Below are 24,979 nucleotides of genomic sequence, written 5' to 3' on the forward strand. Positions count from 1 at the left end.
TCACGATCAAAATACATCGCTAAGCTACAGCTGCTCTCTATATCACCTCACGATCACAATACGTTGCTAAGCTACAGCTACTCTCTATATCACCTCACGATTACAATACGGTAAAATAGACTATATGGAATTCAAATAATTGAACCGACGTTGGTTTATTAGTTGTTTAAAAAAAAAACATTTTGGTTAATCGCTCAGCACTAGGGTTGATTCCAACATTGGGACAAATATTATCGCTTACTGTGACCTCCTCTTCTTTCAGAGCCAGATCACTCCTCATAGCCTGCATGTTGTCCTGATGATCCTTGAATTTCTTCTCTAAGATCTTCAGGCTTCGTTCCAGTTTACTGCACTGTGCTTCAGCCTTACCCTGTTCCTCCTGATCAGTCAAGAACAAAACAATAACACACAAAGCACAACGTCATCACAAACACTTTTGTGTTTGTACCAAATAACTCACATTTCATTAGGTACCATTTCAACTATTAAAGTTACTCTGTATAAAAGTGTCTGTCAAGTGGCATTATTAAGCGCTGTCATCTTTACAGCATCAGGAACTCCAAACGTGTCTACAGTACCTTCAGTGGCTCTGTCTCCTCAGCCAGCTGTTCTATCCTGTTTCTCACGTCAACATACTGGCAATCAACTTCCTTGGCAGTTCTCTTATGCTCCTCCAGCTCCTCCTTCGCTTCCTCCACAGTTTTCTTCTCACCGTCGATTCTCTGCTGGTTCTCTTGAGCCACTTCTTCCTGTCGCATTTGATCAAGTTAAACGTTTAAATTAAATGCACCGTGTTAACACTTGAATCAATCCCAACCAACATAGATCATCTCTACAGGAAATCATGGCATCATTTGGAATCATGGATAAATAAAAGTTATTTTTTTACCAAAGTGCTGATGTCATCAGTCTGTTCCTCCTCAACATTCTCCAGCTCGGTCACACCGGCCTTGACCTGATTCACTGTGGCCTGGATGCAAATATACAGGTAGACTGTTACACAGCATGCATGTCCTACGTAACATATTCAACAACAGATCGCACCCTGCATTAATATACAGGACATTTGTCAATATCTTTCAGATACATCTACAGCAATGCTTACGTTTACAACACCACCAGGCTTTTTCAGAGTAGTGATGGTGCAATGCATCGGACTGCTGTCAGTTCAATGTGTCAATGTTTTCATTGCTATTCAAATTAACAATTGGGGAAGAAAACTGAGCAGTGACAAACACATTATAAACACAGTTCATCATATTACCAGAGTCTTTTTCAGAGTCATGATTGTGCTGTGTAGTTTGGCCTCCATGCGCTGGATGTCCTCATTGACTGAGCTCAGGTGAAGCTGAAACCGGGAGAGCTGTGCCTTGTAGTTCTCCAGCTCTGACTCCACCATGCTGTGCAATGACAAAGAACAATAAAAGTACAAATCAATACAATGCTCAAGGACAGTACCATCTCATGAGATGAAGGCGGCAGGTAGCCTGGCAGTTTAAGAGGCTTGCCAGTTCAAATCCCGGATCTGACTGGAAAAATCTGAGTGAGTGGGCGGGGGGAGGGGGAACGTGAGCTGGCAACCGAAAGGTTGCTGGTATCAAATCCTTGATGCCATTGCCTGCTATTGTGCCCTCGAGCAAGGCACTTAACCCCCCAAAACAACTGCTCCCCGGGCGCCCAGTGTGGCAGCCCCCCATAACTCTCCTAACCCTGTATATGTAAATATTAGGGCTGACACCATTTAGTCGACAGGTCGGTTGTAGTAAATTAATTGTGCCCCTTTTTTTATTTTTTAACATGGTGCACAAGACACCTGTCTGATTCATGCCTGTCTCAGTAGACTGTTACATGGCGGAGGCCACAGGTATGGCACATTCCATCACTCTAAAACATACGATAGTGAAATGGTTAAATCATGTAAAAAATAATGGTGGAACACTAAACACATTTAATATAATTTAATAACAAATACGCATTCTACCGCGTTGTATATGGTCACTGTCCAAGGTTCTGAAACATGATAGTCAGCGCACTGTAGAATTGGCACCTTCCCCTATGTTGCTATTGTGCAAAATAGCAAAATTACCCAGCATATTGGGATTGAGAACAATGCTATGGAGGCAGCAGCAGAGATGAGGAAACAGCCCTTGCCTTAGCCTAAATATCCAAGAAAATTGAGGAGAGAGGAAACCAACTTAATTAGGTCTATAATCAATAGCCTAACTGTTAAATGAGCCTGGCTTTATAAAATCATCCATATATATATACACATATGTATGTATGTATGTATGTATGTATGTATGTATGTATGTGTGAATGAATGAATATACACACGCACAAACATATATATTTATTATAGTGTATATGACTCCAAACTTTTGAACGGTAGTGTATGTATGTGTGTGTCTTTCGGAGGGAAAAGGGTAAAAAACTGAAGTCAGATTTCCGTTGGCCCTTGTGTGCAATTGACCAATAATGTGATCTTAATCTGGTACTTCCTGGTTAAATAAAATAAATAAAACAAATATTTACTACTGATGTGTTTCGGAACAAGGTACTTTATAAGAGCATACCACAACCGTACCAAAATAAAATGTAATAAGAGTCCAGATTAATAAAATAGATACTTGCCGAATTTCTGTTTCCAGATCTCCCCCGAGGTATTTGGCCATGCTGAAGTCTGGAGTGTAGTACCGGTTAGGGTACACCTGGTCTCCCTCCACAGTGAAGGCCTCACGACAGTTCCTCGGGGGTCGGCCTTGTTGCATCACTCTCCTGGCTGCATTCTTCTCCTGCAATCACAACCGGGACAAGAGACATTGGTAGCTGGGAACTTACTCATGTTTGTTTATTTCACCTTTATTTAACCAGGTAGGCCAGTTGAGAACAAGTTCTCATTTACAACTGCGATCTGGCCAAGTTAAAGCATAGCAGTGTGGCAAAAACAACAACACAGAGTTATTCATGGAATAAACAAACATACAATCAATAATACAGTAGAAATAATCTGTCTGTAAACAATTGTTGGAAGAATTACTTGTGTCATGTACAAAGTAGATGTCCTAACTGACTTGCCAAAACTATAGTTTGTTAACAAGAAATTTGTGGAGTGGTTGAAAAACAAGTTTTAATGACTCCAACCTAAGTGTATGTAAACTTCTAACTTCAACTGTAGATGACAAAGTTACTTTTAGATTTGTAGAATTTTTAATTTAGCTAGAATTGTTATTAAATCAGATTACAATGATTTGAGATACGAAGACTTTATGAAACTGTTCCACGAAAATGTGCATATGAAAATCCTAACTGGCACGCAGATCGGTAGAAATGGTAAGATAAATTGACACTCCAAATGGAAAAGGTTGCCGACCCCTGGTGTAGCCTATTACCGGTAACTTCGGGAGCGTAACGACAAAATCTGCGAAGGCCAGCAGCAGTGGGAGGTGGTGGTTCGGGAACAGGGTTTTCAATCCTCTGGTTATGTTATCTTTATCTCTGGCTGCCTAGAGTCATTTGTGTGTCTTAATTATTTAAATCACAGTGTGCTTAAAGCGTCAGACAAGCCCAGTAGCCTACATATAGTTGACTGTCAAAACACATAGGGTGTGTCTATCTGGAAAAATACACATTTCAAAATTTCAACCAGTCGATTGGTCGAAAGAACAGGCAACTTTTGGTCAACCAAGATTATTTAAATATACAGTGCCTTGCGTAAGTATTCGGCCCCCTTGAACTTTGCGACCTTTTGCCACATTTCAGGCTTCAAACATAAAGATATAAACCTGTATTTTTTTGTGAAGAATCAACAACAAGTGGGACACAATCATGAAGTGGAACGACATTTATTGGATATTTCAAACTTTTTTAACAAATCAAAAACTGAAAAATTGGGCGTGCAAAATTATTCAGCCCCCTTAAGTTAATACTTTGTAGCGCCACCTTTTGCTGCGATTACAGCTGTAAGTCGCTTGGGGTATGTCTCTATCAGTTTTGCACATCGAGAGACTGACATTTTTTCCCATTCCTCCTTGCAAAACAGCTCGAGCTCAGTGAGGTTGGATGGAGAGCATTTGTGAACAGCAGTTTTCAGTTCTTTCCACAGATTCTCGATTGGATTCAGGTCTGGACTTTGACTTGGCCATTCTAACACCTGGATATGTTTATTTGTGAACCATTCCATTGTAGATTTTGTTTTATGTTTTGGATCATTGTCTTGTTGGAAGACAAATCTCCGTCCCAGTCTCAGGTCTTTTGCAGACTCCATCAGGTTTTCTTCCAGAATGGTCCTGTATTTGGCTCCATCCATCTTCCCATCAATTTTAACCATCTTCCCTGTCCCTGCTGAAGAAAAGCAGGCCCAAACCATGATGCTGCCACCACCATGTTTGACAGTGGGGATGGTGTGTTCAGCTGTGTTGCTTTTACGCCAAACATAACGTTTTGCATTGTTGCCAAAAAGTTCAATTTTGGTTTCATCTGACCAGAGCACCTTCTTCCACATGTTTGGTGCGTCTCCCAGGTGGCTTGTGGCAAACTTTAACCAACACTTTTTATGGATATCTTTAAGAAATGGCTTTCTTCTTGCCACTCTTCCATAAAGGCCAGATTTGTGCAATATACGACTGATTGTTGTCCTATGGACAGAGTCTCCCACCTCAGCTGTAGATCTCTGCAGTTCATCCAGAGTGATCATGGGCCTCTTGGCTGCATCTCTGATCAGTCTTCTCCTTGTATGAGCTGAAAGTTTAGAGGGACGGCCAGGTCTTGGTAGATTTGCAGTGGTCTGATACTCCTTCCATTTCAATATTATCGCTTGCACAGTGCTCCTTGCGATGTTTAAAGCTTGGGAAATCTTTTTGTATCCAAATCCGGCTTTAAACTTCTTCACAACAGTATCTCGGACCTGCCTGGTGTGTTCCTTGTTCTTCATGATGCTCTCTGCGCGTTTAACGGACCTCTGAGACTATCACAGTGCAGGTGCATTTATACGGAGACTTGATTACACACAGGTGGATTGTATTTATCATCATTAGTCATTTAGGTCAACATTGGATCATTCAGAGATCCTCACTGAACTTCTGGAGAGAGTTTGCTGCACTGAAAGTAAAGGGGCTGAATAATTTTGCACGCCCAATTTTTCAGTTTTTGATTTGTTAAAAAAGTTTGAAATATCCAATAAATGTTGTTCCACTTCATGATTGTGTCCCACTTGTTGATTCTTCACAAAAAAATACAGTTTTATATCTTTATGTTTGAAGCCTGAAATGTGGCTTAAGGTCGCAAAGTTCAAGGGGGCCGAATACTTTCGCAAGGCACCGTATATATATATATATATATATATATATTTTTTTTAGTCGGGGACAGCCCTACTATCCAGCAAGGGGAAACATTTGCATGCAGCAAAGTCTACTGCCGATCTTCATAAAACTTCAGCTGCATACTATTCCCACCAGTGGTGGATTTAGGTATGGGCGACATGGGCAGACGCCGAGGGCGGCATCTTGCCGGGGCGCCCGCACCAAAATATGATGACATTTGCGCGATTGGTTTTCTATTGCTAATTTGCACGTCACGTCAATGATATCATGTCACCATGTGGTAATGTGGGTCAATTAACCTTGTCGGAGTGGGGTAGGTTATTTATAAAATTTCGTGGTATCCAATTGTTTTTTTAGTAGCTCATCGCTACAACTCCCCGTACGGGCTCGGGAGAGACAAAGGTTGAAAGTCATGCGTCCTCCGATACACAAGAAAGAAAGAAACACTGTGCACCTGGCAACCTTGGTTAGCGCGCACTGTGGCCCGCCACAGGAGTCGCTGGTGCGCGATGAGACAAGGATTTCCCTACCGGCCAAACCCTCCCTAACCCAGACGATGCTAGGCCAATTGTTACGACAGAGCCTGGGCGCGAACCCAGAGTCTCTGGTGGCACAGCTGGCGCTGCAGTACAGCGCCCTTAACCACTGCGCCACCCGGGAGGCTGGAGTGGGGTAGGTTGACCTCCGGTCTCCCCACTGGAAGCCCGAGGTAGGGGGAGTGGGGGAATCTATCAAATAGCACACTAACTTTGTACTACTAATTTACTAATGCAATTAGTAAATTAGAAATTAGAAATGCCTGTAGCAGCATCCCCACCAAACCCTGCTGCTGAGGATGAACCACTGTCTACAGACCCTGCTGCTGAGGATGAACCACTGTCTACAGACCCTGCTGCTGAGGATGAACCACTGTCTACAGACCCTGCTGCTGAGGATGAACCACTGTCTACAGACCCTGCTGCTGAGGATGAACCACTGTCTACAGACCCTGCTGCTGAGGATGAACCACTGTCTACAGACCCTGCTGCTGAGGATGAACCACTGTCTACAGACCCTGCTGCTGAGGATGAACCACTGTCTACAGACCCTGCTGCTAAGGATGAACCACTGTCTACAGATCCTGCTGCTGAGGATGAACCACTGTCTACAGACCCTGCTGCTGAGGATGAACCACTGTCTACAGACCCTGCTGCTGAGGATGAACCACTGTCTACAGATCCTGCTGCTGAGGATGAACCACTGTCTACAGATCCTGCTGCTGAGGATGAACCACTGTCTACAGATCCTGCTGCTGAGGATGGACCACTGTCTACAGACCCTGCTGCTGAGGATGAATCACTGTCTACAGACCCTGCTGCTGAGGATGAACCACTGTCTACAGATCCTGCTGCTGAGGATGAACCACTGTCTACAGACCCTGCTGCTGAGGATGAACCACTGTCTACAGACCCTGCTGCTGAGGATGAACCACTGTCTACAGACCCTGCTGCTGAGGATGAACCACTGTCTACAGACCCTGCTGCTGAGGATGAACCACTGTCTACAGACCCTGCTGCTGAGGATGGACCACTGTCTACAGACCCTGCTGCTGAGGATGAATCACTGTCTACAGACCCTGCTGCTGAGGATGAACCACTGTCTACAGATCCTGCTGCTGAGGATGAACCACTGTCTACAGACCCTGCTGCTGAGGATGAACCACTGTCTACAGATCCTGCTGCTGAGGATGAACCACTGTCTACAGATCCTGCTGCTGAGGATGAACCACTGTCTACAGACCCTGCTGCTGAGGACGGACCACTGTCTACAGACCCTGCTGCTGAGGATGAATCACTATCTACAGACCCTGCTGCTGAGGATGAATCACTGTCTACAGACCCTGTCTACAGACCCTGCTGCTGAGGATGAACCCCTGTCTACAGACCCTGCTGCTGAGGATGAACCACTGTCTACAGACCCTGCTGCTGAGGATGAACCACTGTCTACAGATCCTGCTGCTGAGGATGAACCACTGTCTACAGACCCTGCTGCTGAGGACGAACCACTGTCTACAGATCCTGCTGCTGAGGATGAATCACAGTCTACAGATCCTGCTGCTGAGGATGAACCACTGTCTACAGATCCTGCTGCTGAGGATGAACCACTGTCTACAGACCCTGCTGCTGAGGATGAACCACTGTCTACAGACCCTGCTGCTGAGGATGTACCACTGTCTACAGACCCTGCTGCTGAGGATGAACCACTGTCTACAGACCCTGCTGCTGAGGATGAACCACTGTCTACAGACCCTGCTGCTGAGGATGAACCACTGTCTACAGACCCTGCTGCTGAGGATGGACCACTGTCTACAGACCCTGCTGCTGAGGATGAACCACTGTCTACAGATCCTGCTGACTGGCCTTCAGTTCTGACTGACAGAATTAAGACACAACTAGTTTGCAGAGGACCAAGTGAAGTACCACCTAACTGTGTTTTCCCAAGGAATGAGAGTGATGGAAGAAGTTGCCACCACCAGTATTTCAGGAAGATCTTGGTGAGTGGTGAAAAAATCCCTAGAAGTTGGTTGGTGTATTCTGAAAGAAACAGCCTCTTCTGCTCCTGCTGCAAACTCTTTTCGAAGAAGAAAATTAATTTGGCAAACTCAGGACTGACAGACTGGAAACATGCAAGTTCTTTGCTGACTTCACATGACAGCAGTCCAGAACACCAAAACTGCATGAAAACATGGAAAGAACTGGCAATGAGGATCAAAAAAAGAGGAAACAATTGATAATCATGAGATGACACTTATGGAGGCTGAGAGGATAAGATGGAGCGAGGTGTTGATACGTCTGACTGCTATTGTGCAGTCTCTGACCATTAGAAACTTGGCACTAAGGGGACACACAGAAACACTGTACTCTCTATCAAAATGGACATTTCCTCCAAAGGAGGTTAAACTGATGGCACAATTTGTTGAAGTCATGAAAGAGCACCTTAACCGTGTCCAAAAAGGGACCTCGAGTCACACCATCAGCTACCTCTGCCACCAAATACAGAATGAACTCATTGATTTGTTGAGCAGCAAGGTCTTTTCAATAATGGTGAGTGACATCAAGCTGGCAAAATGCTTCTCTATCATTCTAGATTGCACCTCAGATGTCAGCCACACTGAATAATTGTCAGTTGTGATTAGAATTGTGTCACTGAAGGAGGAACCCCACATAAAGGAAAGTTTTATGGGGGTTTTGGAGGCAGAGGAGTCCACGGGCCAACATTTGGCATCCCTGATTCACAAAAGATTAGAGGAGCTAAAAATTCATTTTGAGGACTGCAGAGGACAGTCTTATAATAATGGGTCCAACACGAGAGGCAAAAGATGTCCAAGCCAGACTCCTGGAAATGAATCCAAGAGCTCTATTTGTGCCATGTGGGGCTCGCACATTGAACCTGGTTGTGGCTGATGCTGCTAAAAGTTATGTCGATACCACAGGTAACTTTGGCACCTTTCACAAACTGTACACCTTGTTCTCAGCCTCCACATAGCGATGGGCCATCCTGAAAAAACATGTGGACATCACTTTGAAGATGTGGACTGAGACAAGGTGGGAGAGTCAAGTTAAGTGTCCAGCCACTGAGGTGTCAGGCAGCAGCAGTGAGAGAGGCACTGAGGTGTCAGGCAGCAGCAGTGAGAGAGGCACTGAGGTGTCAGGCAGCAGCAGTGAGAGAGGCACTGAGGTGTCAGGCAGCAGCAGTGAGAGAGGCACTGAGGTGTCAGGCAGCAGCAGTGAGAGAGGCACTGAGGTGTCAGGCAGCAGCAGTGAGAGAGGCACTGAGGTGTCAGGCAGCAGCAGTGAGAGAGGCACTGAGGTGTCAGGCAGCAGCAGTGAGAGAGGCACTGAGGTGTCAGGCAGCAGCAGTGAAAGAGGCACTGAGGTGTCAGGCAGCAGCAGTGAGAGAGGCACTGAGGTGTCAGGCAGCAGCAGTGAGAGAGGCACTGAGGTATCAGGCAGCAGCAGTGAGAGAGGCACTGAGGTGTCAGGCAGCAGCAGTGAGAGAGGCACTGAGGTGTCAGGCAGCAGCAGTGAAAGAGGCACTGAGGTGTCAGGCAGCAGCAGTGAGAGAGGCACTGAGGTGTCAGGCAGCAGCAGTGAGAGAGGCACTGAGGTATCAGGCAGCAGCGGTGAGAGAGGCACTGATTGAGGTGAGGGATCAAACCAAAGACCCTGTGATAAAGATTGAGGCCCAGTCCTTGTCAGAGGAGGTGGGATCATACCGCTTCAGCATCTGTACAGTGGTGTAGTATGACATCTTGAGCCAGATCCAACATGTGTGCAAGCTGATACAGTCTCCCAGTATGCATGTGGATGTTGCAGTCAGTCTTCTCAGAAAGACAGAGAGAGGTCTCAGCAACTACATGGCAACAGGCTTTATGACTGCACAAACGTCAGCCAAGGATATTTGCGAGGTTATGAATGTAGAGGACGTTCTACGACAAAAAAGGCTGAGGTCCTTTTCATACGAATCATTTGATGAGGCTTTGAATGATGCCCTGAAGAAGCTGGAGGTGACATTTTTCAATGTCGTTGCTGATGCTGCAACCTCAGCCCTTCAGGAAAGATTTTACACACTGGAAAATGTGGGAGAGAAGTTCGGAGTGCTGTCAACCTTCCTAAGTCTCTCAAATGAGGAGCTGACAGAACAATGCGAGGCCCTTACTATGACACTACACTGTAAAGACACTCAGACTTTGATGGCAGAGAGCTTGCACAGGAACTGAAGAACTAGCCTGACTTGCCATCGAAGACACGAAAGGGAGCCCTCAGAAAAGTATCCACATTTGTGGACTGCTCTCAGAATTTGTCTTACTCTTCCAGTGACCGTAGCTAAAGCAGAACGGAGCTCTTCAAAGCTGAAGCTCATCAAATCCTACCTGAGCTCCACCATGTCACAGGAACGCCTTAGTGGCCTTGCTGTTATCAGTATTAACCATACAATTGCTGGGCAGATTTCTTATGATGATGTCATTGATGACTTTGCATCAAGGAAGGCAAGAAAGGTCAGGGTTTAGACGGCAGTTGTGCAATTTAGTTTGTGTGTTTCCTGTTTGAAGTGCAGTAGTGTAATAATCAGGTTCTCTTCTTTATAAGTGTGTTATTCTATTTGTGTATTTGATGTCGGATGTGTGCAATTTAGTTTGATTTGTGTGTTTTTTTGTTATTAATAGGGTAATAGTGTAATAATTAAATTATCTTTTTTATTTGAATTTATATGCTACAATTTGTTTCTATTGGTCTTTGTTACTTCTTTTTGATATTTATGAATCTTCTTTTTGTATATATTTATATAGTTTTAAGGGGGGGTTTCGCCCAGGGAGCCATGATGATCTGGGGTCTGTTGCCTTTAGAGAAGTAGCGTGACATTAGATCCTGGAGGACGGCCTCGTCCTTGTAGTTGTCACAGCAGAAGGTCTTCATGAAGCTCCTCAAGCTGCTCTCCACTGCTACAGCTAAGGCAGGGTCCTTCACCCAGGGAGCCATACAAGCTAGAACCTGGCTCCCAGTGGTGGAAACATGATAGATGCTGTTGTTTCTATCTTCCAATTTACCTTTGTCGTATCGTGCCTCAATGCAAACTCCTTCAAACAAACAGTTTGTTGGACTGCACATTCAACTAGGAGCTTAAATCAGGGAAGAAACTAACCTTGATTATGAGAATGGATTCTATGCCTCTCATGTCGATGAGACAGTTTGCGATGACTGGGTTGGCTATGCTCAGAGAGTCCAGTACTGAGGGGTAGTCTGGGTGATTGACTCCACTGAAACACAACCAAATACAAAAAACAAATTAGCTTTACTGACAACAACAACAACAACAAAGTATAGATACAGTTTGTTATGAACATCTAACAAAACAATTTGGTAACAATGAGACAATGTATTCATAAGTCCATACAGTTTCACTCTAATAATATCTGTAACCAAATATGGTCAAGGATCAAATACGGTCCATAGTAGCTACAACAACAAAACAATATGTGTTAATGTCCCAAATGGCACCTTATTCCCTACATAGTGCACTACTATTGACCATGTAGGGAATACGTTGCCATTTCAGAGGGAGCGATTGTGTCTCACCGTCCTTGAACCTTGTAGACGGAGCCAGAGAAGGGGCTGACGATGATCTGGGGTCTGTTGCCTTTAGAGAAGTAGCGTGACATTAGATCCTGGAGGACGGCCTCGTCCTTGTAGTTGTCACAGCAGAAGGTCTTCATGAAGCTCCTCAAGCAGCTCTCCACTGCTACTGCTAAGGCAGGGTCCTTCAGGTTTATACATGCCCCTGATGGGAAACCATGGATGGATGGATGGGTAGATGGATGGATGGGTAGATGGATGGATGGGTAGATGGATGAATGGATGGATGGATGGATGGGTAGATGGATGAATGAACGGAAATAAAAACAGATGAATTAATGTTAAGTACATCTTTCTGAGGTTTCCCCACAGGGGGTAATTAGGAAGAGTGTTGCACATGACCGTGCCATTCGGCCAGATCACTATATGATTGGGCTACACTAAACATTAGAAGGTGGAGAACCACTGACCTATAGGGCCAAGAGGTTTCTTGGTAAAACGTCCTTGGATGTAAGCCTTGTCTATGTTGTCTAGCAGGTCAGGCATGTTATCTCCAAAGCGCTTCAGTTTGTTGGATCTACTGGCCAGGAGCTGGTTCTTCCTCTTCAGTTTGGCTTCCATCGACACCTGAATATTCTTCTCTTCCAACCTAGAGCATTCAATCAACACATGAGCATTACAGAAGTTTGAGTACTCATACTAAAAGAAGAACGTGAGAGCAAATGGTTGATGCAGAAAGGTGGTTGTTATCACGTTGCTGAAGCCTATATGTGAGTCTTCCGGGCCACACCCTATCGGGCCACACCCTACTCCAACACCAAGCTTCTCAGTCTCAACCACGAATGTATAATAAGAACTGGAGACTGTGTCCAAGATGTCCGACCGTGGTTTCTGAGGTAATCTACTCAGGTTCGCATACGCCGATTCATGGACCGTCCTTATACGGGTTGCATTCCGGTATATAATATAAATATTAATATAAAATGTTAATATCTTCGGCAAAGAGTGATAAAATAAAAAGGCTTCAGCGACAATTATTTGAATAATTTATGGATGTTTTATGAACAAAGTTGATGACTAAAGTGTCTTATTAGGAATTTCCAAATCTGACTTCTCTATGTGGCTGTGTACGGAAATGGTCATTCTGGGCCGGGCGTCAGTTAAACTGCAGTACCGAAGGAAAACTGTAGGAGAAGTCGACACAGTGCTTCTAGAACGCAACCATGGCCCCTTAGGTCTCAACACCGTGAGGATGTGTAAAATTGCTAATGGTCCGTAGGTATTTGTTGTAGTACTTGTTTCATACTGTAGAAGAATGCTACAGGTGGAAGAATGCTACAGGTGGAAGAATGCTACAGGTGGAAGAATGCTACAGGTGAAAGAATGCTACAGGTGAAAGAATGCTACAGGTGAAAGAATGCTACAGGTGAAAGAATGCTACAGGTGAAAGAATGCTACAGGTGAAAGAATGCTACAGGTGGAAGAATGCTACAGGTGAAAGAATGCTACAGGTGAAAGAATGCTACAGGTGAAAGAATGCTACAGGTGAAAGAATGCTACAGGTGAAAGAATGCTACAGGTGAAAGAATGCTACAGGTGGAAGAATGCTACAGGTGGAAGAATGCTACAGGTGGAAGAATGCAAACAGAATTCATCGGACTTAATCATTTAAAAATAACAGGTTTTTATCTGATCTTATCATACTGTACAATATGATAAGACCACATTCTTGGAAGAGAAAGAAAATAGCCTTTGAATCGTTTTCCATTACCGTAGTTTGTCCAACTCCTCCTTCCCTTTGAACAGAGCCTGTTGCCTGTCCTTGATCTCCTGATTCAGTGCAGTGCACTGCGTCTCATGCTTCTCCAACTGCGTCTTCAGACTGGAGATCTTCTGCAGTCTCTTGGTGTGCTCTGCCTCGGCCTTCTTGTTCTGACTCCCACTACAGGGTTACATCAAAAGATCATTTCAACAAAAGCTGAATGTATGCAAGCAAATCAAAACGACAGTAGTTATGTAACTAGAAAATGTGGACCAGACCACAATGCAATGACTATTCATGCTTACGTAGTAAATCAGTGTGTTGACGAAGCTACTCTGAAAACATAGTTTGTGAAGCTACCAATTACTTCACACTGGAAGAAGTTAAGAAAAATGTAGTTTACTTTGAAAAAGCAGTTCAGTACATCCAAACTACTTAGTGAAAAATTATTCTATCTAAATCTGAGATGTTATAGACCACAAATTGAAAGAACAGATCGATCTGGAGTCGGATGTTACCAGAACGTGTAATTTAGACTATTAAAACACAAAAACTGTTTCAAGTCAGAATTAGGAAGATGTGATGCCTACTTCACCCGTACTTTCAGTTATTTTTGGGGAAAAAAGTTCCAGTAGTTAGCTAGACTGCTACATGGCTAAAAAGTAATGAACTACTGAAAACACTACCTAGATGTGAATTTAGTTTAACTACCACCTAACTACTGCAAAACATAGTTCAATTACTACTATCCAACACTGGCAGTTAATCCTTTCGCAGTATATTCTACCAAACATTGACTATCACTCAAAAATCTCTCACATATTTTTCACTTTGTGAATTCTCTCGTGAAGAAGGGACTGTTCCTTCTCTGATTGCTTCAGTTTGTTCACAGCGCGGAAATACACCACCTACAATAGAACAGCATAAAATACAGCTCAGACAAAGGTATTGCATTTCCTCAAAGTGCTGCATGTTAGTCCTAAACAGCACCCTATTCCCTATGAAGTACACTACTTTGAACAGAGCCCTATGGGCCCTGGTCAACAATGGTGCACTACATAGGTAATAGGTGCCATTTGGGACCGTAAGCCTACATTCACTTCCTGGAATGGGACGGACCTCAACCCAGCCTCTTACCTCCTGCTCTTTCTGAGCTTTATTCTTTGACTTGACTTCTTCCTTTATCTTCCGACAGTCCTCTGACAGTGACTCCTCCTCTTCTTTCCGACTGTGAAGCCTGCTCTGGATCTCCTGCAATTTCTTTTCAGCTACTGTCACTTTATTCTGGAGGGAAAAGAGAGGAAAACATTAAAAGCCCAGTGCAGTGAAAAACAAGATTTTCCTGTGTTCTATGTACATTTCCACGCTATGTTGAAATAATACTGTGAAATTGTGATTATAATTATATGCCCTTTTAGTGTAAGAGCTGTTTGAAAAGAGCACCTGAAATTTCAGCATGTTTAGGTGGGATGGAGTTTTGGCCTTCCATGGTGACATTACCATGCAATAAATTAGTTAATAGACCAATAATAAGAGTTCTGAACCTCTGTCAATAAGAGTTCCATTTCGGTTTCCCCCTCCCCACTAACAGACAGTCCTAGCAAAATTCCTGCTTGAGAATTGTTTTTAAAGCTAAGAATCTTTAAAAAAAAACTATGTTTTTACATTCACAGTAAGGTACTTAAAATGTTACCCAGATATGATTAAATATGGAGATAAAAATGGCTGCATTGGACCTTTAAGATATAACACAGGCAGGATTTCTAAGAAAATCATAAGAGTTTCTCCAATGGATTTCTCAACAGATCCAACTGGCAAGATATATATATATATATTTATTACACACACACATATACACACACACACACACACACACACACATATATATACACACACACACTCACAAAAACGTATGTGGACACCCCTTCAAATTAGTAGATTCGACTACTTCAGCGACACCCGTTGCTGACGTATAAAATTGAGCATACATCCATGCAATCTCCATTGACAAACATTGGTAGTAAAATGGACTTACTGAAGAGCTCAGTGACTTTCAACATGGCATCGTTATAGGATGACACCTATCCAAGAAGTCAGTTTGTCAAATTTCTGCCCTGCTAGGGCTGCCTCGGTCAACTGTAAGTGCTGTTATTGTGAAGTGGAAACGTCTAGGAGTAACAACGGCAGTGGTAGGCTCACAGAACGGGACCGTCGAGGGCTGAAGTGTGTACCGCGTAGGAATTAAAAATCGTCTGTCCTTGGTTGAAACACTCATTACCAAGTTCCAAACTGCCTCGAGAAGAAACGTCAGCACAAGAACTGTTCGGCGAGAGCTTCATGAAATGGGTTTCCATGGCCCACACAAGCCTAAGATCACCATGCGCAATGCCAAGTGTCAGCTGGAGTGGTGTAAATCTCGCCGCCATTTGACTCTGGAGCAGTGGAAACACTTTCTCTGGAGTGATGAATCACGTTTCGCCATCTAGCAGTCCAACGGACAAATATGGGTTTGGCGGACCTGTCCCAATGCATAGTGCCGACTGTAAAGTTTGATGGAGGAGGAATAATAATATGGGGCTGTTTGTCATGGTTCAGGCTAGGCCCCTTAGTTCCAGTGAAAATAAATCTTAACGCTACAGCACACAATGACATTCTAGACGATTCTGTGCTTCCAACTTTGTGGCCACTGTTTGGGGAAGGCCCTTTCCTGTTTCAGCATGACAATGCCCCCGCTGCACAATGCGAGGTCCATACAGAAATGGTTTGTTGAGATCGGTGTGGAAGAACTTGACTGGCCTGCATAGAGCCCTGACCTCAACCCCATCGAATGCCTTTGGGATGAATTGTAACACCAACTGCGAGCCAGGCCTAATTGCACAACATCAGTGCCCAATCTCACTAATGCTCTCGTGGCTGAATGGAAGAAAGTCCCCGCAGCAATGTTCCAACATCTAGTGGAAAGCCTTTCCAGAAGAGTAGAGGCTGTTAAAGCAGCAAAAGGGGGACCAACTCCATATTAAAGACCCATGATTTTGGAATGAGATGTTTGACAAACAGGTGTCCACATATTTTTAGTCGTGTAGTGTACTTAGACAAATATACTTCACAAATACCTGACAGAGTTGAAGGTTTTCTTCGTGTTTGTGATTACTTTCTTCTGCGTCTATCTGTTCCTGTAGCTGTTGGACCAACCGCTCCTTTTCCCTCACCTGAAAGTAACAAAACAGAGGTGACATGAATTTATGCAGTTTTTCAAAGAACTTCCAACACTTTTGAATGGCGTTGACTTAGCCCAAACTAAACTAAACGGTGAATGAGAAACAACCAAGTAATGTCCTACCAAGCACCATGCCATCATCTTCTTCAGTTCCTCCAGAGTCTCCTTCATCTTACCAACAGATGACAGGTTTTCGTACCTCTCCTTCTTCTGCAAAAACTCCTGCTTGAGATCCTTTAGACACTGAAAGCAAAATATAAAACATGGTTAGTCTTAACTTACTGTCCTATTTATATACTAATCAAAAATAGAAATGAAACACGTAAAGTGTTGGTGCCATGCATCATGAGCTGAAATAAAATATCTCAGAAATGTTCCATATGGACAAAAAGCTTATTTCTCTAAAATGTTGTGCACAAATTTGTTTACATCCCTGTTAGTGAGTATTTCTCCTCTGCCAAGATATGCCACACCTGTTAGCTGGATGGATGATCAAGAAGCATGATAATTACACAGGTGCACTTTGTGCTGGGGACAATAAAAGGCCACTCTAAAATGTGAAGTTTTGTCACACAACAATGCCACAGATGTCTGAAGTTGATGGAGTGTGCAATTGGCATCCTCACAGCAGGAATGTCCACCAGAGCGGTTACCAGAAAATGTAAGGAAATGTGTCCCGCTACATGAGGCAAATGGTGGTCAAACCAGATACTGACTATTTTTTTTATCCACGCCCCTACGTTTTTTTTTAAGGTATCTGTGACCAACAGATGCATATCTGTATTCCCAGTCATGTGAAATCCATAGATTAGGGCCTAATGAATTTATTTCAATTGACTGATTTCCTCATGTAAACTGTAACTCAGTAAAATATTTTAAATTGTTGCATGTTGCGTTTATATTCTTGTTCAGGGTAATTTAATTGAAAACCGCTAACAAACCGGGTACATATATAGTATTACATGATCTTTTTTTTAATGTAATAAAAAAAATTCATTTTTCGTTAAGTGTATGTGTGACCATGTATGAAATGCAATATTTTTGGGCCACCATAAAATGTCATTTCCATGCGATAGCATTACCTCTTCTTGCCTCTCAACCTGTTCTCTGGTCACTGCTTTAGTCTGTTTGATGTGGATGTAGTCTCTCTTCATCTGCTCCAGTAGAGTCGCTTTCATGAAGAACTACAGAAATATTTTAAAAAATGAAATCCCCAGAAGGAACTTTGGTTGCGCATGATGAAGTGGACATAGAATTAGAATTGCATATGGGACAAAAATGGTTGACAAAAAACAAGCATGTAGACAAGAAAATGTCAGAGCTTAAATTACAAAACAAGGACAATTTAAATTACAACTGTACCTTATACTTATCTGCTTCACTTTTTGAATGGAGAAATTGCTTACTCATTTCTTGGTTAAGAATTGAGACTGGGTTATCCACCTGTGATTTACAGTGAACAGCAAAAGAGGCTTTTCAAATACGGACATACACCACCTTTCCAAAGTTTGGGGTCACTTAGAAATGTCTTTGTTTTTGAAAGAAAAGCTCATTTTTTTGTCCATTTAAAATAACATCAAATTGATCAGAAATACAGTGTAGACATTGTTAATGTTGTAAATGACAAGTACATTAGAGGACAAGTACATTAGAGTGTCTAGTTTGAGAAACAGACACCTCACAAGTCATCAACTGGCAGCTTCATTAAATAGTACCCACAAAACAACATTCTCAACGTCAACAGTGAAGCGGCGACTTCGGGATGCTGGCCTTCTAGGCAGAGTTGCAAAGAAAAAGCCCTATCTCAGACTGACCAATAAAAATAAAAGATTAGTATGGGCAAAATAACACACACTGGACAGAGGAACTCTGCCTACAAGGCCAGCATCCCGGAGTCGCCTCTTCACTGTTGACGTTGTGGGTGACCCCAAACTTTGGAACGGTAGTGTAATTAAAAATAAATAACAAGATTCACTTTCAATAAAAACACACACGCACTCTATATATACACACACACAATACCTGGATGTTGAAGTGATCCAGAATTGCAGTCAATTCGTCCTTTTTATTTGAAACCAAGTGCCCTGGAATAGAAGGTAAAGGTTGATTAAAATAGAGAAGAGATAAAGAGAACGGCCAGACAGACACCGACCGATCTGACGGCCAGACAGACCCCGACCGATCTGACGGCCAGACAGACCGGGCGGCCAGACGGCAAGACAGACCGACCGACCTGACGGCCAGACAGACAGACCGACCTGACGGCCAGACAGACAGACCGACCTGACGGCCAGACAGACAGACCGACCTGACGGCCAGACAGACAGACCGACCTGACGGCCAGACAGACCGACCGACCTGACGGCCAGACAGACCGACCGACCTGACGGCCAGACAGACCGACCGACCTGACGGCCAGACAGACCGACCGACCTGACCGCCAGACCGACCGACCTGACCGCCAGACAGACCGACCTGACCGCCAGACAGACCGACCTGACCGCCAGACAGACCGACCTGACCGCCAGACCGACCGACCTGACCGCCAGACAGACCGACCGACCTGACAGACAGACCGACCTGACCGCCAGACAGACCGACCTGACGGCCAGACAGACAGACCGACCGGACGGCCAGACAGACAGACCAACCGGACGGCCAGACAGACAGACCGACCGGACGGCCAGACAGACCGACCTGACGGCCAGACAGACCGACCGACCGACCTGACGGCCAGACAGACCGACCGACCGACCTGACGGCCAGACAGACCGACCGACCGACCTGACGGTCAGACAGACCGACCGACCGACCTGACGGTCAGACAGACCGACCGACCGACCTGACGGTCAGACAGACCGACCGACCTGACGGCCAGACAGACCGACCGACCTGACGGCCAGACAGACCGACCGACCTGACGGCCAGACAGACCGACCGACCTGACGGCCAGACAGACCGACCGACCTGACCGCCAGAGAGACCGACCGACCGGACCGCCAGACAGACCGACTGACCGGACCGCCAGACAGACCGACCGGACCCCCAGACAGACCGACCGACCGACCTGACGGCCAGACAGACCGACCGACCGACCTGACGGCCAGACAGACCGACCTGACCGCCAGACAGACCGACCTGACCGCCAGACAGACCGACCTGACGGCCAGACAGACAGACCGACCGGACGGCCAGACAGACAGACCGACCGGACGGCCAGACAGACCGACCGACCGACCTGACGGCCAGACAGACCGACCGACCGACCTGACGGCCAGACAGACCGACCGACCTGACGGCCAGACAGACCGACCGACCTACCTGACGGCCAGACAGACCGACCGACCGACCTGACGGCCAGACAGACCGACCGACCTGACGGCCAGACAGACCGACCGACCTGACGGCCAGACAGACCGACCGACCTGACGGCCAGACAGACCGACCGACCTGACGGCCAGACAGACCGACCGACCTGACGGCCAGACAGACCGACCGACCTGACGGCCAGACAGACCGACCGACCTGACGGCCAGACAGACCGACCGACCTGACGGCCAGACAGACCGACCGACCTGACGGCCAGACAGACCGACCGACCTGACGGCCAGACAGACCGACCGACCTGACGGCCAGACAGACCGACCGACCTGACGGCCAGACAGACCGACCGACCTGACGGCCAGACAGACCGAACGACCTGACGGCCAGACAGACCGAACGACCTGACCGCCAGACAGACCGACCGACCTGACCGCCAGACAGACCGACCTGACCGCCAGACAGACCGACCTGACCGCCAGACAGACCGACCTGACCGCCAGACAGACCGACCTGACCGCCAGACCGACCGACCTGACCGCCAGACCGACCTGACCGCCAGACCGACCTGACCGCCAGACCGACCTGACCGCCAGACCTGACCGCCAGACAGACCTGACCGCCAGACAGACCTGACCGCCAGACAGACCGACCGGACGGCCAGACGGCCAGACAGACCTGACGGCCAGACAGACCGACCGGACGGCCAGACAGACCGACCGACCTGACGGCCAGACAGACAGACCGAACTGACGGCCAGACAGACAGACCGACCTGACGGCCAGACAGACAGACCGACCTGACGGCCAGACAGACAGACCGACCTGACGGCCGGACAGACAGACCGAACTGACGGCCGGACAGACAGACCGAACTGACGGCCGGACAGACAGACCGACCTGACGGCCAGAGAGACAGACCGACCTGACGGCCAGACCGACCGACCTGACGTCCAGACAGACCGACCTGACGGCCAGACCGACCTGACAGCCAGACAGACAGACCGACCTGACGGCCAGACAGACAGACCGACCTGACGGCCAGACAGACAGACCGACCTGACGGCCAGACAGACAGACCGAACTGACGGCCAGACAGACAGACCGACCTGACGGCCAGACAGACAGACCGAACTGACGGCCAGACAGACAGACCGACCGACCTGACGGCCGGACAGACAGACCGACCGACCTGACGGCCGGACAGACAGACCGACCGACCTGACGGCCGGACAGACAGACCGACCGACCTGACGGCCGGACAGACAGACCGACCGACCTGACGGCCGGACAGACAGACCGACCGACCTGACGGCCGGACAGACAGACCGACCTGACGGCCAGACAGACAGACCGACCTGACGGCCAGACAGACAGACCGACCTGACGGCCAGACAGACAGACCGACCTGACGGCCAGACAGACCGACCTGACGGCCAGACAGACCGACCTGACGGCCAGACAGACCGACCTGACGGCCAGACAGACCACAGACCGACCTGACGGCCAGACAGACCACAGACCGACCTGACGGCCAGACAGACAGACCGACCTGACGGCCAGACAGACAGACCGACCTGACGGCCAGACAGACAGACCGAACTGACGGCCAGACAGACAGACCGACCGACCTGACGGCCGGACAGACAGACCGACCGACCTGACGGCCGGACAGACAGACAGACCGAACTGACGGCCAGACAGACAGACAGACCGACCTGACGGCCGGACAGACAGACAGACCGACCTGACTGCCAGACAGACCTGACGGCCAGACAGACCGACCTGACGGCCAGACAGACCGACCTGACGGCCAGACAGACCGACCTGACGGCCAGACAGACCGACCTGACGGCCAGACAGACCGACCTGACGGCCAGACAGACCGACCTGACGGCCAGACAGACCACAGACCGACCTGACGGCCAGACAGACCACAGACCGACCTGACGGCCAGACAGACCACAGACCGACCTGACGGCCAGACAGACCACAGACCGACCTGACGGCCAGACAGACCACGGACCGACCTGCCGGCCAGACAGACCACAGACCGACCTGACGGCCAGACAGACCGACCGGACGACCAGACAGACAGACCGACCTGACGGCCAGACAGACCGACCTGACAGACAGACAGACCGACCTGGCGGCCAGACAGACCTGACGACCAGACAGACCTGACGACCAGACAGACCTGACGACCAGACAGACCTGACGGCCAGACAGACCGACCTGACGGCCAGACAGACCGACCTGACGGCCAGACAGACCGACCTGACGGCCAGACAGACCGACCTGACGGCCAGACAGACCACAGACCGACCTGACGGCCAGACAGACCACAGACCGACCTGACGGCCAGACAGACCACAGACCGACCTGACGGCCAGACAGACCACAGACCGACCTGACGGCCAGACAGACCACAGACCGACCTGACGGCCAGACAGACCACAGACCGACCTGACGGCCAGACAGACCACAGACCGACCTGACGGCCAGACAGACCACAGACCGACCTGACGGCCAGACAGACCGACCGGACGACCAGACAGACAGACCGACCTGACGGCCAGACAGACCGACCTGACAGACAGACAGACCGACCTGGCGGCCAGACAGACCTGACGACCAGACAGACCTGACGACCAGACAGACCTGACGACCAGACAGACCTGACGACCAGACAGACAGACCTGACGGCCAGACAGATTTAAACTATTACCTGTTTTACTCTTCAACCTGCACGTCCGAACACCATCACTAGAAATCCTTTGTTCAATAGAAATGCATTCTCCGTAGACATCCCCTTTGTACGCGTCTGGTCCTCTGTTCCTCAGTTTCACTGTCACATCCGCAGTGCTGGAAATAAGTTCACCCACATGGACAGTGTATTGGTCTATTGTTTACATTACATTCAAAATAACTATTTGCAAACTCAGCGGTAATGAGAATTTACACCGTCCATAGAAAAAGAGATATGGAATGGGAGTCAATATAAGTAACTAGAACTGACCTTTCACCATTTTTCACAAAACCTTTCAAAGATGCTCCTCTGTTTGTGATGGTGGCCTTTCCACCAAGGCCCACTATTAGAGCAGTCAGTATGGCACTTTTCCCACCTGCAAAACAAAATCAGGTGAAAATCCCATGGCACAACAACATAGCAGAAATAGGTCCCACTCGCAGTACAATGAACAGCAACTAAGCCATTACAGACAGGGGTGTGGGGGGGGACTGTAACTTGAATTCAGCATTCAAATTCAGTTATAGTGACTGTTGGAGAAGGGTTAGAAAGTTAAGGGAAGGCATGGAAAACATGTGTATGGGGAGTCCTTTAACCAATACAAAAGTATCAGTTTAAAAATCTTTCTTACTTCCATTGTTGCCAACAATGAAGTTCACATTGGGCCCGAACTGGAATGGACCGAGCAAATGGTGACACATGAAATTCTTTATGGTGATGCTTTCGATAACTCCAATATCTCCCAAACCCTAAAAATGAACAACAAAAAATAGAAGAAAACTGTAAGCCATTACAAATCAATCTATTCAATCAATCAGATAATTGATGGGAGGCACCGACCGAGGGAGAGGTGGAGTGGTCATTAAATGATGTCCCATGATCCTCTCTGCCATCTTCTTCCTCTTTAACCGCTTCCAATCTACGTTTCTTGGTGAATTTTTCATCATTCAGTACTTTGCTTTTCCGCTTCATTTTAGTAACATCTGGGTCCACGCTGTTGAAACAAAATATAGATATTAGTAATTATAAATATTAGTAATTACATGCCGAAGTCATGTTAGTTTACTGCCAGAGCACATAGGGAAGATTCTGGAGAGACATATGGGTCTCAAATGGATTGTTGCCAATGTTGCCTGTCTTGCTGTAGGCTACACTACAGATGTGGCTATCGCGTTTGAGTCGCTCTGGATGGCGCCGGAAGGGATGGCTGCCGTTTTACGGGCTCCTAACCAACTGTGCTTCTACCCCCAAGCCATAAGACTGCTGAACAATTAATCAAATGGCCACCCGGACTATTTACATTGACCCCCCCCCTCCCCTTGTTCTTACACTGCTGCTACTCACTGTTTATTATCTATGCATAGTCACTTTACAAATGACCTCGACTAACCTGTTACCGGTATCGCTTGTATATAGCCTCGTTATGTAATTTTCTTGTGTTACTAAATAAACTAAAGTTTTAAAAAATGAACAAGTAAATATTTTCTTAACTCCATTTCTTGAACTGCATTGTTGGTTAAGGGCTTGCAAGTAAGCATTTAACGGTAAGATCTACCTACACCTGTTGTTTATATGTAAGTGATTTGACGTCTGATGACGTCTGGTGTCTTGAAATCGGTGGCTTGAAATGATCCTCAGGGGGAGAAAAAAATCATTGTAAATATTACAAAATGTGTACTTGTCTTACAGGTGGAAGGGTAGGCTTCAGTGTAGACCCCTACCACACAGGAAGGCGCCATGAAAGTACAAAGCTTGACATCTTCCATAAGAACGCGCAGGTGCAGACTAACATTGTAACGTTCCAATCCGAACTGATACAATCTAACATTTTTACGTTTCGTATTCAACTATATAAGGGCTGCTGAAGTTCCATATAGAGGGTGATATGACAAATACAGCTACAATAGGCCTACTCGATACTTTCTTTTGCGAAGCATAGGCTATCTTTGTTTGTAAGATCAGTGCATTAAAGTTTTAAACTGAAGAGACAAAAGCGTTCACCCCCGTCAGTCACAGGTCCAGACAAGCAGTCTTATTCTACTGCCTTTCGTTCAGGATAGTCTTAAACTTCTAAATGTCCGTTTATGAGGTTGAATTATGCATTATGTGTTCTTCAAGAACAGATAAAAATAGAGCGCGTACGTACCCGACTCTGACTTCCTGGTGTGGAGGACGTGCTGCGAAACGGAGGAGGAGAAATGTGGGGGAGTGTGTTAACTTTGTATCAGGCTGTTTTCAAAGAGGAACACCTATTCTTCTTCGGTTTGCGTCAAATATGTTGCATTACCGCCCCCAACTGGACTATAATATAAATCCATTATACTTTGCAATACAAAATAGGAAAAGGGGAAAATAAAAAACATAATTGACAAATCTAAAATAAAACACACCCTTCAAACTAACCTTACACTCATTCAAAACCCACTAGCCCACTCCAATACTTTGTCCCCATCTGCTCATGCACCATGCCAACGGCCTGGGAGGCCGGTACACCACCACT

The 24,979-nt window shown here is 46.5% G+C and overlaps 1 protein-coding gene across 3 annotated transcripts in view; it reads right to left on the bottom strand.

The window, feature by feature from the left end:
* Positions 1-24,710, bottom strand: part of smc6 (structural maintenance of chromosomes 6) — a 37,937-nt gene extending 13,227 nt beyond the window's left edge. The window contains exons 1-21 of one of the 3 annotated variants that reach the window (XM_036962385.1): positions 24,626-24,710; positions 23,320-23,473; positions 23,111-23,228; positions 22,750-22,855; positions 22,459-22,595; positions 18,433-18,494; positions 17,773-17,853; positions 17,493-17,594; positions 16,534-16,653; positions 16,307-16,402; positions 14,331-14,477; positions 14,013-14,101; positions 13,203-13,373; positions 11,902-12,080; positions 11,435-11,636; positions 11,001-11,115; positions 2,632-2,792; positions 1,265-1,400; positions 890-970; positions 579-749; positions 242-379 (exon numbers count right to left, since the gene is read on the bottom strand). In XM_036962385.1, the coding sequence (XP_036818280.1) occupies positions 242-379; positions 579-749; positions 890-970; positions 1,265-1,400; positions 2,632-2,792; positions 11,001-11,115; positions 11,435-11,636; positions 11,902-12,080; positions 13,203-13,373; positions 14,013-14,101; positions 14,331-14,477; positions 16,307-16,402; positions 16,534-16,653; positions 17,493-17,594; positions 17,773-17,853; positions 18,433-18,494; positions 22,459-22,595; positions 22,750-22,855; positions 23,111-23,228; positions 23,320-23,451 (2,544 nt within the window). In that variant the 5' untranslated portion in view covers positions 23,452-23,473; positions 24,626-24,710. Of the gene's footprint in view, positions 1-241; positions 380-578; positions 750-889; positions 971-1,264; positions 1,401-2,631; positions 2,793-11,000; positions 11,116-11,434; positions 11,637-11,901; positions 12,081-13,202; positions 13,374-14,012; positions 14,102-14,330; positions 14,478-16,306; positions 16,403-16,533; positions 16,654-17,492; positions 17,595-17,772; positions 17,854-18,432; positions 18,495-22,458; positions 22,596-22,749; positions 22,856-23,110; positions 23,229-23,319; positions 23,474-24,038 lie in introns of all 3 variants that reach the window. The other 2 variants (XM_036962386.1, XM_036962387.1) reach the window with 2 other exon arrangements.
* Between the last annotated feature and the right edge of the window lie 269 nt (positions 24,711-24,979).

The sequence above is a fragment of the Oncorhynchus mykiss genome, chromosome 25 (assembly GCF_013265735.2).
Source record: "Oncorhynchus mykiss isolate Arlee chromosome 25, USDA_OmykA_1.1, whole genome shotgun sequence".
Lineage (NCBI taxonomy): Eukaryota > Metazoa > Chordata > Actinopteri > Salmoniformes > Salmonidae > Oncorhynchus > Oncorhynchus mykiss.